This window comes from Spea bombifrons, chromosome 2 (genome assembly GCF_027358695.1).
Source record: "Spea bombifrons isolate aSpeBom1 chromosome 2, aSpeBom1.2.pri, whole genome shotgun sequence".
In the NCBI taxonomy this organism is placed as follows: Eukaryota; Metazoa; Chordata; class Amphibia; order Anura; family Pelobatidae; genus Spea; species Spea bombifrons.
Genome location: NC_071088.1, coordinates 44780830 through 44796323, shown reverse-complemented (window position 1 = coordinate 44796323; position 15494 = coordinate 44780830). Strand labels below are relative to the sequence as shown.

Genomic DNA, 15494 nt, shown 5'->3' with positions numbered 1-15494 from the left:
ATAAGGAATGTTTCCGTTAACATAGATGGAAATGTTTTAATAGCAAGGTCTTAGCGCATCAATTCTTTGTATTAGTATTTTATGGATTTCTTTTACAATTTAACGAACATCGTGTAAGGTGCGTGTCATATTTCATGTATTTTAAAGAAACGCTCCAGCCATTATATGAACTTTAATGCATATGACAGCCATACCTGGGAACTCTCCGGGTTTGGCCCGGAGAACTCTGGGAGAAGCGCCGGTTCTCCAGGTCAACACCCGAGTCCTCCGGCTCACAGGAGCAGGGTCTTGACACGCCCCACTCCCCAGCATTCCCGCTTTAAATGGGAATGTTTCCCGCAATGTGAGTGGAACCACCCACCCACTGTCCCACAGCCACTTGACTTGGCAGGACATACTCTGGCTTGGGCCTGGTTTAACGAGCCTTGATTATGACGTCTTGATTATGACAAGTAGATTACTTGTTCATGTGGTAGACTTTTCTCATACTACAACTTCTATCCTTATTTTATGTTTAGAGTTCAGAAACTGTGCTACATATTCTGTGTAAGTATAAAGGCCAGGGCACAGTCAGGAGCAGACGGTTCTCATGGCGCCCTCTTGGAAGCACAAAGGGACTTCTGTGTATATAGTAACTTGGTTTAGCCCACATAGTGGCTCAAAGCACTGGACCTGACTTTTGTCGTGGCCTTAAGCTTTTCCCATGTTGTTGCAGGCTTGCACATTTGTTACATGGGACTGTCCTGCAAGAAACAGGGTGCTTGGGATGAATGCAAAAACAATATAGACAAAAAAAAATAGCAATATCCTAATAATAATGCCATTAAATGTCTCGGACTTCGTTAGTCATAGAACATAATTAGTGGGGTGCTTGATTTTAGTGCCTACATCACTGCCTACAATAAACTATTTGAAACCCGAAGAAAAATACTTTCTTCATGAAGCTTCTTTAAAATAAATAAATAAGTTTTAAATAAAAATTCCCTTTGATGGTTCTAATGGCTCAAATATGAAGCCGGTGGGTACTATACAGCACAAGACACGACTGTTCATTGTATAAAAAAGCTAAATTTGTGCTTTCATTCAATAGCCACATTATTATTATTTATCGTTTTTATATAGCGCCATCATATTCCCTTTTTTTATATGTCTACTAGCGAACAAATATCACCAATGGAAACGTTTTCTGACCAAATAGATTTGACTTCTAAAGGTGAACAACTAACTGGGCTTTCTGAAGCCATTTACAAAGTACATAAGGCGAAAGAGAGAAAACACAGAAAAAACGAAGCCCACCCCAGCCAGGCACCACTTACAATGTGCTTTAATATGCATACTTTGTTGAAGAGCATGCATGGGACATTACGCTGTCCCTTTTAAAGGGGCAGTCCCCCAACAGCCTTATCCAACACAAATGCATATTAAAGTACGTTTTATGTTTATGTATGAAATTTACATGCTGCAGGGCTACACATCATTACAGTTCATTGATGAATGCGATATTTGCAATTTTTTCCCATTTAATTGCATAAATTCTGATTTTATATATGATATACAAGGGTAAAAATAATAAACCAGGTAAACACAAACACACTCCCTAACCAATTGAACCGACATTTATAAAATATACGTCATACACAATATATATTTTAATGCAGTAAACAGCAAAACAACTCAGTTTAAAAGCAAGCAATGCCAAGTAGTAAGCCATACATACAATCATATAAAAAACATTATTAAATCATACATAATGTGGGTTTGTATAAGACTGCTTACAATGCTCCAGTAATGCATATAGGCCTATGATCACCATTTCAAACTTCTAGCCACTTTCGTTACACTTTAGAGAGTGGAGGACTTAGATTTTCAATCAACGTGATGTGGAGGTCATTCAACTAATCCCTGGACAAAAAAAACCAGGGCTACCCAGGTAAGCTGACTAATTACACAGTTAAGATATATTTACGGTGCGTATAGGTCGATATAGAACATAGAATTAGAGCACTGAGCGGCTACAGAAGTCTAATGGCAAAATATTTACATTGTCATGTAATGGCTTAATTGCATCAAAAAAATGTTAATCTTTAAATATTGTGTTCTTCTGCAAATGCGTACTATTTGCTCCTAAAAAAAAAAAGTATATATTTTATTTGAAAAATCATGATTTATTCATGTAGACCAAATCACACCTGTAATGCACATCAAAGGAAAGGAACGAATGCAGCTCTCCAGCAAGTAGCACAATGCTTAGTATATCTATTACTTAACTCCTAACTCTTTAAATGTGCTTCTTAAAATACAATTTTATATATATATATAGCCATGTGACCAGGTACATAATATTAAATTGTGCTAAAGTATTTTTAGTTCATGGGAAATAATTTCTAAACGTATTAGAGGTTTTTGCTAAAACAAGCAGCAGCTGAACTCAACTCCAGGTCCAATGAAATGGAGTTAGCCAACTCCTTCCTAATCAGTGCACAAGCTACACATTATAGCTCTTTGCAACCCCTTAAAGAAGCAAGCAGTTTCAGCATTTTTGTTGCGTCTGTGATCACATTCGTGCAATTAGACAATTCGTGCAATTAGACAATGCATACAAAAATACTTTTTTTTTTTTCTTCCTTTCTAAAATTGGCCATTAAAAACATCCTACCTCCAAAATAAATGATATTTAATTCCAGAGGAATCATCTTTGGGATCACTCATAGTGTTCTGTATAGAGACTTCTCAGTATATTTAGAGGGCTGGTTTTCTGACTCGTTAACAGTATTTCCAGCAGTGAAATAACCAGGAAGAGTAAAAAAAAACTATATGACTGCACAAGCCTCCACTGTGTGTGATTTCGGCATGCTAGAGAATTATAACAGAATGGTTATTGCTTCAGCGTTTCACCTTTGGCATCCAGCCCCACACACCCTTAAGGGAGAGTAACCATGTGGCAGCAGCTACTGCAAGGCAGATAAACATATCCCAGGGATGCGCTAATTTCTATTCACTGTATCTAGGGCATAGGGCTAAAACAAATACTAAAAAAATCAAGCAGAACCACAAGGTTATGGCCTATAGTTAAATGATTACTATACGAGCAGTAACGCCATTATTGATCACAAGCGATGCAAGCCACGTGTACCTTGTGACTTGTTTTCCAAAGGTTGTGGGTCTCCTAATAATACAAATGCAAACAGAGATAAGCATAAATGATGAAGAACATTCAAATATTTAGTACTATAAATACACGTGTACTATATACGTGTCCCATTTATGTTAAGAGCCATTCGGTCCATCTAGTCGGCTCATTTTTCATGATGTAAAGACTCTGACCTTACTCGCTCCTTGGTCTTGTCTTAGATTAGCTTAATACCTATCCCACACGTGTACAAATTTCCTCTCTGTATTAGCCTCTACCACTTCTGCTGGTAGGCTGTTCCATGTATCTACCACCTTCTCAGTAAAGTAAACGTTTCTTACATTACATCTAAACCTCTGACCTTCTTGTTTTATATGTAGCTGACCCCCCCCCCCCTTGCAGTTATAACAGCTTCCACTCTTCTGGGAAGGCTTTCTGCAAGATTTTGGAGTGTTTCTGTGGAAATATTTGCCCATTCATCCAGTACACCATTTGTGAGGTCAGGCTCTGATGTTGGACGAGAAGGCCTCGCATCTCCGTTCCAGTTCATCCCAAAGGTGTTCGATGGGGTTGAGGTCAGGGCTCTGTGAGGGCCACTCAAGTTCTTCCGCACCGAACTCATCTAACCATGGGCCTTGCTTTGTGCACTGGGGCGCAGTCATGCTGAAATAGAAAAGAGGCCTTCCCCACAGTATCGGAACTTTATCTTTTTTAAACTTATTTTTAGATACACCCCCTAGAAAAGTGGCCTCTGAAACAAATGCAACAGAGGCATTCCGGCCCTTATTCAGGTTCCAGATTCCCAGAGGTAGAACTCGTAAAGCTGGACAGTTGGGAGGCACGTTGCTATGGTGATAAGACAAGTGTTCAAGTATTTCCTTACATGCTAATTCTCTACATAACTCTATCAGCTAGCCTTTTGCACTGAAGATGTGGGTCTGATCGTCATTTGCACTACTGTTTACCCAAGCAGTTTCACCTTTCCACTCTGCATAATGCCTGCTCATTAAAAGAAATTATCTTATTCTACCTGTCAATGACCTCTGCTCCAACATTCCTATTTTATTCCCAGGGGGTGCCTTCTGAACTCTGGTTCATTTACTTATCGTTTCCCGTCTTGACTACTGCAACACTCTACTGGTTGGCATTCCACTGTCTTGACTCTCTCCTCTGCTTATCTTCCTTGCATGCCGCTCCTCTTCTGCTTCCCCCCTCTGTGAAATCACTGGCTCCCAATTACCTTTAGAATTACATTTAAAATCCTGGTACTAACATATAAGGTCCCCCGTACATTTCTGCCCTCATAAGCAAATACTCTCCTACTCGATCCTTACGTTCTTTCCATGGGCTAAGATTCTCCTCCTCACTTATCACCTCTTCCTTTTCCCGTCTGCAAGATTTCACTCGAGCTGCCACATATCTCTGGAATCTACTTCCACCCAGCCTTTAGCACTCACCCTCCCTTCCAACATTCAAGTAACATCTCAAAACTCACTTCTTCATAGAAGAAAACCATCTTAAATGCCAGAACTTCCCTGTCACTGATACAACCATCACCCTTTCTATGTGCCTTATGTTTGTCACCCCATTCCCTCAAGATTGTAAGCTTGCGAGCAGGGCCCTCTCCACCTAATGTATCGGTTTGTCTGTCAGTTCCCGTCATGTCATACCCCTTGAATGTATTTATTGCATTAAGGGCTGCGTAAATTGTTGGAGCTATATAAATAAAAGATGATAATAATAATAATCATCCTTCCTAAATACTAACTATTTGATACTATGTAATTTAAGCTCTCTCTCTTTTTCTGTGGCTGGTATGATATTCATTGTACTCTATTTTCTGTGTAATTTTGGATATATTTTTTTCTACATCATATTTATATATATAGATAGATAGATATATATATATATATATATATATATATATATATATATATATATATATATATATATAATGGGATCAAGCATCCAAATAAAAGATATCTTCCTGGAGTGCCGGTGTTCCTTTTTATGATTATTTTTTTATTATTTGTTTTTCAAATTTTGTACATTAAAGCTAAATATGTTTCTTTCTAGTATGTATTTAAATAAACTGCTCTTCAAATAAGTATTCCAACCAGAAAAACTGGATGTTATCCTCAGCCCCTCAAGTAATCCTTACTAGAAGCACATGAACACGTGATCAGATGTGCTTCAGTCATTGAGACGTAAGAAGAGTAACAGCACGCCTTTTGTACTCTCCGCTCGTGCAGAAACCAAGTCCCACCTACACAGCCAGCGTGATCAGGATAACGCCTGTGTTTGGCTAGACGACATGAGGTGACCAAACTGTGCCTGGCAGTTTCATTCAGGCAAAGCCGTGTTTTTTTTTTCTTTATTCTCTCTTCTTTTAATGGCTTTAAGTTTAGAAAAGGGGGGGGGGGCAAACCGTGAACTTTAGTAACCTCAAGCAGCATCTGCATCATAGTAGTAAAATGACCCCTGACACACAATTTTGATATATGTATATATCCATGTATGACTAAATTAAGCCTTTAAAGCAAGCCCCATACATGATTTTTTTAAAAAATGAACCACTAAAGCAGTTCTGGGAATACTCAAGGAGCCAGGCAGTCATATTTATTTTTAGTGCAGGCACCTATTTTTAGGTCTTATATTGATGTCAAAATTCTACAATTCTACAGGAATATAAAATGAGCTATATGTTGTGATAAAAATATTAAAACATTGAAGTGATGTTAGCGCTGTCAGAAGATGGATGGCTCTTTGCTTCACATGTGGTGGGAGTGTGAGCTTGTGTGGCCATTTTGGGAGGTGGTTCCCTCCACGATTGCACGGGTGGTTGATGATCCACCTGCTCCTCCATTATACCTCCTTGGCTTTGTCGGTCTATAAGAGCTCCCTTACAATTCACCTCCTTAACATTGCAAAATGTGTGATACCTCTGTATTGGAAAACTAACAGGACCCCTTCCGTTAGAGATTAGGTACGCAGAGTGGAGGATAGAGAGATAGCGGAATTGGTTAAACAAGCAAATACGCGGGTCATTTGATGACTTGGTTTTCATTTGACAACTTGGTTTGCCTGGACTCAGTTCGCCTCTCTCAACAGTTTCGAGTGCCTCCTGGGATCGCCCCCCCATACTCTCAATTTGTCTTTCCTCCCCTTCCTTCTCCTAATATATATTTCTTTCTTAACTAGCATGCATTGGAGGAGATTATATCACATGGCTTGTCTACAGTTGCAATCTTGGCAATCTTTATGTGATGCCTTTTGTATGGCCGCATTATGTTTATATATGATTCCATTTTTTGTTTTTTATTTTCCGTCCTTATTTGGTTCTATTATATTCTGTAAAAAAAAACCTTCAATAAACTTTAATTTATAATAAAACATTGCAGTATTTTTCAGCATTTTTGCTTCAATTGACATGCATTTACATTTTACAAAGCGTATTTTGCCTAATCTATGGGGCTGTATGGGACACCAGACTGTCCCTTTAACATATCTATGTATTTTTATTCTTTCACTCTTTTCCAATGCTTGCCTATTTATCTATCCCACCCTAAAATGATCAGTTTTATCTAAGGGACAATGTCCTTTAAACTTACTAAAATGTGCTCAGGAATCTTTTTTTAGGTGTTTTGTGTTAGCACATTCATTGATAAGATGAAGGTCAGCAGACATATCTGCAAACAGTTATGCAAAGCTACTGTCTGGGGCACTACGGTAACTTTTACACTATTGTCTTGCATCATTCCCTTTCTCAGCAATCAGGCCACTTTAGACAAATATATCAAGTTAAACGATTTCCCAACATTTTCGGATTTCTAGATAAAAAGCTGCAGAGGTCTTCACTTATGTCAATAACACTGCCCAATGAAATAAAACATTTCATAAAATCCTGCTAAACAGAATAACTTTCAAAGAATGTTACAGAATGCATCATTATTCAGCCGGTACTATGTGATGCTTCTATGGCAAACCTTGTACTGTCTGTGGTGTACGTCATTTCTGGAACATATGTTAACAGACTTAAATATGTAATATGTTGTACACACACTGGCACATACATATTCATGCTAACACATGCCTACACACTTCCTCTCACACACATACGTTCATGCTAACACACACTTACACATACACTCTAACATACATACATACATACATACTCCCTCAACCCCTCTATCTCACCTGCAGCTTTCTTTCCAACTACTCACACACACTGCGGAGTCATGTAACATTCTGCTGTAGGAAGGGCTTGGCTGGCCCTGTAGAATGCACTGTTAAATAAGTGACATTTCTTCAAAGCCTCTTTAGACATTGAATTATGCATGTGGAGAAAATTGTTGGTTTTGGCCCTTCATAACAAATGTTTAAGTGAGATAGTTAAAACTAAGACACTCTAGCCTTCGTGAATAAACCCCTTTGTGTCTTCATCTCTCTCAAGTAGTGCATTGCCATGAGATGACTAAAGAACATTCATTCTTAAACCATAGTTATTGCATGAGAAACATTTCGGATGCTGTGAGTTCTCTGACATACCAAGTCAGTCAGAAGAACTGGACTTTAGCGCATGCAGAACAGATGCATTCCTCTGGAAGCCAAGAAACCACTGTCAACTCATCCTGTTAACAACCCTGGGTGCTAATATCATAAAAAAGGAGGAACTACTGACTAAGATACAAGAAAAGGTTCTGCTCTACAATGGGGCTCCACACACTACTCAAGACTCTTCAACCCAATGGCCGTCCCAAGAAACCACTGTCAACTCATCCTGTTTACAACCCTGGATGCCGATATCATTAAAAAGGAGGAACTGCTGACTAAGATACAAGACAAGGTTCTGCTCTACAACGGGCCTCCACACACTACTCAAGACTCTTAACCCAATGGCCGTCCCAAGAAACCACTGTCAACTCATCCTGTTTACAACCCTGGATGCCGATATCATTAAAAAGGAGGAACTGCTGACTAAGATACAAGACAAGGTTCTGCTCTACAACGGGCCTCCACACACTACTCAAGACTCTTCAACCCAATGGCCGTCCCAAATATGGACTTATATAAGATATTATTGATCCAACGTGTGTATTCTGTTTTACAAAGGTACCACCCTTATTTTTGTTCATGATTGTAATGAAAACAAAACGTTGAAACATAATAAAGGAGAAACTTGATATTCAAAATAAATTACCGAGTTAACTCTGTTAAATAATTAACTTGACAAAGCACTAATATCTCAATGTTGCAGTGCTCTGAGCGCCAAATTCCATTATCCCTCATCAACCCATAGCGCACTTTTATAGAAGCCCAAAATGTGTGGCAAATATTGTGTACATCAACAGAAAATATTGTGCCTACAAAGTAAACTGTGTAAATGAAACATTATCGACTTTCTAAATACTTTACTTGGTACATCCAGCGGGTCACAGTGACCTATGAAAATTCTTGATAACGTCAGATAAACATGTCCCTCTTTGGCAATTTAACATTTTTAGATTTATGAAACATAGCTAGTATGACAATTGAATTTTGATGGCGAAACAGCCTACACCAAAGAACTGTTTGTGCCTTCAGCCTCTTTGGATGCAGAGTCAATCTCATCAATGCGAGTGCTTTTTATTCTACCAGCACACATTTTGCACTCTAGTAAACAAGCACACAAAACAATGGACCATTTAATGTTCCATACAGTTTCACCAATGTAGAATGCACATTAAAGGACTCTGTAACTACTTTAATATACATTCTCTACTAAGAGGGAAAAGGTAAAAGAAGTTCCAAACTAAGAACTTACCTAGTTATTCCAGGAATGTTCCAATTCTTGGTGGGGCAGCTGTCCTGTGCCTCCCCCACTGATCCACCCATATGCCAGTCCCCCCTCACTAATGGACCCATCCAATGGACCCCCTTACCAATGGACCCATCCAGACCCATTGTAAGTGAGTGGATTTTGAGCACTGTGCATAGTATCTGCTAATGAGCTTTGGATCACTAATGTACCAGCATCCCCTTGGTATCATACCCCTGTTTTAGTAGCGGTGAAGAAATCAGAGAAAGCAAAAGGAATTATATTGAAGTATAATTTCCATATAATTGAAATTGTGCTCTCTTTACTGGCAGGGTGGTAATTAATTGCATCCTAGCAGAAGCGGTAGAGGTTTATATAGCGAGTAAATTGAAACATGCATGGGGTAAACATAAAGCTATCCTGATTCTGAGACAAGATCAAGGGATGATTAAGGTTTGAATCTTTACAGCTCGAAAAATGGGTAGACTAGATGGAACAAACAATTATTAGCTGCAGGCAAAGTCTACATTTCTATAAATCTTGTATCAAACACAACATACATTTTTTTGCTATTTTAGGGCATCAGTGAAAGGAATACCTCATTTGTAGAGCAGAGTTCTCTTGGTAGTTTGCTAGTCCCATGTCAGAAAGAGTATCTGAAGACACAGATGCTGGAGATGAAGATCTCTCTTTATCCTCCAGAAGGTCCACTTTAACCAATGAACTAAATTCATCTTCTGAGTTGTCCTCTGACACTGAACCAATAATGAAACGAGAGTGTTGATTCAAGTCAAGCAACTTTGGATTCGGTGAAGTTTCCTCCATTTTTTCTAGGAAATAACAGAAAATAAAGATCATATAAGCAATCTTTCACGCAGTGGAATAATACAAGCACTAGAGAATTAATACTAACAATAGAACTGACATAAACATAAGGCAAACTAAGTACTTGTGAACGCAGCGTTGGGTTGACTAAATGTCCAGTCCTGTCCTTTGGCTGTCTTACGCCACCTGTATGGGTGCTGACTATGATGTTATCCAGGTCACAAGCTTTGGAGGGCTGGAGCGGGGCCATCGATTTGCAATAGTTGGGCCACAATCAGATTTTTCCATGTCTTCTGTGGGCTTTGTGATTTAATATAAAGTCATCAAAATGTCTATTGCAGACTCGGGCAGAATTTACATCCTTTTTGTGTGTTCCTTGTATGGGGTCCTATGCATGTTAGACAAGTCTGAATAGTGTGTTGTCTACCAAATGGGTTTTGAGCCACTAAATTCCTTGCCCATTGAACCTGAGAGGCAAGCCTAGTCAACAGCTCTCTCCTACCCACAAACAAATCATTTCGGGTAGATTTGATTTAAAACACCTTTTCTGTAAATCCTAGATATAGCTTAATATGTAAATATCATTACATTTTAGCACAATTGATATGTTATAAACGAATATATCAAATCAATGAAGGCTTTTTTTTGTTTTTTTTTTCAGGGTTCACTGATCCCAGAAAAAAAGTAAAACTTTATACAAAAAAATGTATCATGTGATTGTCAGAAAGGTTTTGGAATTCTCTGCATAGTTCTGTACATCTTAACGGACTTCTGTGAGATTTAGTGAAAGACTTTTCCAACTGTCTGGTTATGAACTGGAAAGTCCAGTTTTTTTAAGGCTTCAGTGTCCAGCTCTATGGTTACTGTCTATGTTTGAAACTTCATAAGAACCAGTTTCTTGCCCTGAGCACAAAGTGTGTATCTGTTCTTCTGCCTGCATTGATTAATTGCACAGTTACTCTCCAAGGTGCACAACTCGAGTTTGGTCGTAGAGCCATCTTCAGTTTATATACAGATGTGTCCCTATCAGTCAAAATTAGCATGTAATGCCCATTATGATGATTAATGACCATACTGGTCTGCCTGGCATGGGGTTTCCTAATAAAGTTAGAGCTTCAGCTTCCACTGAATAAATGTAAGAGCTTCCACTAACCATACCAAAACATTATTTACCCACATTAGTTACATTAAAACAAATACAGTGCTAAAATATGTATTCTCAGGTGAATATGGTACTGAAATTGACACCCTATTATTGTGAAATATATGGTCATTTCAAAGCAACCCGCAATATCAGAGAAACGTATAATACCTTCCATATTTTTTTTTAGTTTGTAGAGGATACTTTGAAACAAAGATCTCATTGTTGTCAGTAGGGTCCAGAACAGCACATCTGGAGGGGTTAGACGAGTAATGTCTTTTACCTGGAGACAGGTAGAACCCGCACATCTGGAGGGGTTAGACGAGTAATGTCTTTTACCTGGAGACAGGTAGAACACGCACATCTGGAGGGGTTAGACGAGTAATGTCTTTTACCTGGAGACAGGTAGAACACGCACATCTGGAGGGGTTAGACTAGTAATGTCTTTTACCTGGAGACAGGTAGAACCCACACATCTGGAGGATGTAGACTAGTAATGTCTTTTACCTGGAGACAGGTAGAACCCGCACATCTGGAGGGGTTAGACGAGTAATGTCTTTTACCTGGAGACAGGTAGAACATGCACATCTGGAGGGGTTAGATGAGTAATGTATTTTACCTGGAGACAGGTAGAACACGCACATCTGGAGGGCTTAGACTAGTAATGTCTTTTACCTGGAGACAGGTAGAATACGCACATCTGGAGGGGTTAGACTAGTAATGTCTTTTACCTGGAGACAGGTAGAACACGCACATCTGGAGGGGTTAGACTAGTGTTTTTTTATTGAAGACAGGTAGAATACATTTTCATTATAGCTGAGGATTATAAAATGAAAAGAGAGCACAACTATGGTCCAAATTATATTTTAAGCAAAATAGTGAATCTTGGGAAGGATTTCAACTTCACCCTGACTTTTCTACAACAGAGATGCTCGGTTTTACGTCAACGTGGGACTTTAAAACATAAGCCAATCTGTGCTACTTCAAGGCATGCACAAGAGCAGAGTCCTTAGTTGGGGTTGGTACCTTACAAAAAGATGTAAAGTTACACAGGAGCTAATCTTCACTTAAGGAAAAGACATCTGAGGTCCTAAACGCTAGTGTAACTTTATATCTTTTTTCTATGTTTTTAACTTTTAAGGATTGATATGAATATTTGGAAAAAGAACAGTCCTTAGTGATGTTTGGTTAAATACCGGTGAAACAGAGAAACATTACAGAAGATGCAAGCTATGGTCCAGTCCTCCTGATGGCAGATGAGTAATCCAGGAAGTTCTAAACATGCTTTGCTATAGCCGAGGCTGCAACACGTGTTCCTGTGAAACAGGATTCTACACCTACTAGTACACATTAGATGTTTATTTACAATAATGTTAAGTACCGTGTGCCATTTATAAATAAAGCATAAGAACATATAACACCAAATCTTGCTTCTCTGTCCTCTTTTCCATGTCATTCATTACATGGCGCTATATAAATAAAAGATAATAATAATAATAATAATTAACATTAGTCCTGATCACTGAATGGGTTCCTTTCTACTTTCCTATTGATTTTGTATGGCTTACAGACAGTTGGAGGGTTGTTTGTTTCCAAGCAGCGAAGAACAAACTGGCTACTGATTGCTATGCATTAACCCCTTGAGCAAAACACATACAGAATCTATACTGTCATCGCACACAAGCAAATAAGGCCACGCAGTGAAAGATCATATAGCCTTATTGCTATGCGATTATCTACTGTATAAGGGAAATATGCAGAAAAGCAATCAAAATATTCGTTCAGGCACACTAAAATGTCCCTTATCCCCTGCCATCCCTAATAGTAATGATCCCGGCGCGTAAGGATGCTCAGTGCGGCCGCATCCTGCTCACCTGATGATTAGAGACCAGCAGAATCCCTCAGCGCTAACTGGTTTATGAATGAAAGTGGATCCTTAATAAAAAGATGCTCGCCAACGTCTTCATTCAGGTTCATACGCCTGGCCCGGCCTCTAATTAAATCCCCTCCGCCCCCCGATTTGACAGCAACATCAGAGAAGTGGTGTGATCAGGGTTACCTCAGTGCATTCACCTCCGATCCCCGCCCAAGGAACCGGCGCGTTCTAATGTTCTCATTGGTTGGAATGCGTGTTGTGGAGTAGTGGGCGCAACCAATGAGCAACAGAGGGGGGTGTAACCCATCTGGATGGTCCGAGCGAGTAGGCTTGTCCTCCAGTAGCTATTCAGCGAAGAGGAGGAGGAGGCTGTGGCTGAAACTGTACTAGTGACGTAATACCGAAGCGTGTTATGCATTCACAGCCCCCTCACTGCCATTCACTAACAGAACCAGTTGGACAGACAGGTTTTTGTAGTTCACTGGTTCTCTACCCATCTATGTATACTATTTCTTAAAAAAAAAATGTGTGTGTTTTATATGTACAGCATTTGGGAAAGGGAGTTTGCACTCAACTAATAATAATGTGCTCTAATAATTGAATGAATTTATTGATTTTCAATATTTAGGACGACTTTTTAACATAAAATTGATGGAGAGAACAAGGAAAGCCACACCTGACACATTTCATTCTCAGAAGGCCCTTCCTTATTCATAGACTAAGGAATGTATTTGATCTTTCTTGTTGTATTATTGCTGGGTTCTCCTAGTAGCTCTCTTTATATTGGACGTTTTGTTGACGCGTGATTACAGATCCTCGTTTGTGACATTTCATCCAACCTAGTTAGAAATCATGAGCAGCTACTTAATTACACTATGTGGACAAAAGTATTGGCACACCCCTCCAAATTATCGAGTGTTGGGGTTTCAGCCAAACCCATTGTTAACAGGTGTATAAAATCTAGCACACAGCCAGTCATCTCCATAGACAAATATTGGCCATAGAATGGGAAGAGCTCATAAGATGCCACCTATGCCACAAGTCAGTTCGTGAAATTTCTGCCCTGTTAGACTTGCCCTGGTCCTCTGTAAGTGCTATTATTTTGAAGTGGACATGTCTACTAGTAGCAACAGCGGTAGACTACACAGACTCACAGAGCAGGCCTTCCAAGTGCTGAAGAGCGTAGTGTGTAAAAAAGATCTGTCCTCTGTAGCCTCACTTACTACAGAGTTCCAAACTGCCTCTGGAAGTAACATCAGCAAAAGCATTGTGTAACGGTTCCCCAAGAGCTATAGCTACTCTTGGACGTTGATTCGTCTGCTGAAACAAGAAAGGATTGTTTGTGTCTCTGTATACTAAGTCCTATCTATTCTATCGTGATTATTGGGAAACTGAAGGAAGAACTAACGAATCAACGGCCAAGACTAGCTATAGCTCTTGGGGAACCGTTACACACTGTGTGTCAGAAGCTTCATGAAATGGGTTTCAATGGGGGAGCAGCTGCACACAAACTAAAGATCACAATGCGCAATACCAAGTGTCGTCTGGAGTGGTGTAAAGCACATCGCCACTGGATTCCGGAGCAGTGGAAATTTGTTCTATGGAGTGGTAATTCAAGCGTCACCATCTGGAAGTCTGATGGACGATTCTGGGTTTGTCAGATGCCAGGCAAATGCTTGCCTACTGCAAACTTTGGTGGAGGAAGGATAATGGTCTAGAGCTGTTTTTCAGGGTTTGGGCTAGACTCCTTAGATCCAACAAGCGGTCTTAGCAGGCTTAAGCACAGAAAGGCATTGTAGACAATTGTATTCTTCCAACTTTGTGGGAACAGTTTGGGAAAGTTTTGTGTAAAAGAACTTGACTGGTCCACACAGAGCCCTAACCTCAACCTCTGGCCCCTGACCTCAACACCTTTGGAATTAACTGAAAAGGAGATTGCGAACCAAACCTTCTCCAACATCAATGTCTGACCTCACAAATGCTCTACTGGATGAATGAGCAAAAAGTTCAGTAGGAACACTCCAAAGTCTTGTGGAAAGCCTTTCACAGAAGAGTGGAAGCTCGGACCTACTACATATTAATGTCTATGTATTTAGACTGTCATAAAAGTCCCTGTTGGTGTTATGGTCAGGTGTCCCAATACTTTTGTCCAAAAAGTGTATAAACATTATCACTGCCATGTCAGAATTACCAACTGTGTGAGTGCCCTTAAAACTGGGTGGCATGTGTGTGATTAGAAATTATTGGGCCTCCAGTGGACAAAAGTATGAAACACTATGATAATTTCAACAATTTCAATCCTCATCTTTGGACTGAAACATACATAAAAAGGAACAAGGAATTGTGCGGAGGAGAGTTAAATCAGTAAATGTTAGTTTATAATCGTTCTAACCATTTTGTCCAGGTTTCAAATCTTGGGTCATGAAGGCATTTTTGCCTAGTTATTACTCTTTTTATCTGATGGATCACTTGTGTTTTAATTTCTGGCCATTTGGGTATGATGGGTTGTTTCCAGACTCTAGCTATGGCTAGCTTTGCATTCACGAGAATGCGTGTGATTCCCGCAAAATCTATTTTGGGCATATCAGGCCAATCCATATGTAGCAGGATGGATCTTCCTTTATATTTTGATCTCTTATTTTGCCACATGTCCACCATACATACTAAAGGTTTAGTTTACAGTATAGTACATTACCAAGGTAACTTGTACTTGGAAATTAAGTTG

The 15494-nt window shown here is 39.4% G+C and overlaps 1 protein-coding gene across 1 annotated transcript in view; it reads right to left on the bottom strand.

The window, feature by feature from the left end:
* Positions 1–12972, bottom strand: part of ACACA (acetyl-CoA carboxylase alpha) — a 144644-nt gene extending 131672 nt beyond the window's left edge. The window contains exons 1-2 of the mRNA XM_053457694.1: positions 12768–12972; positions 9526–9757 (exon numbers count right to left, since the gene is read on the bottom strand). Of these exons, the coding sequence (XP_053313669.1) occupies positions 9526–9752 (227 nt within the window). The 5' untranslated portion in view covers positions 9753–9757; positions 12768–12972. The remainder of the gene's footprint in view (positions 1–9525; positions 9758–12767) is intronic.
* Between the last annotated feature and the right edge of the window lie 2522 nt (positions 12973–15494).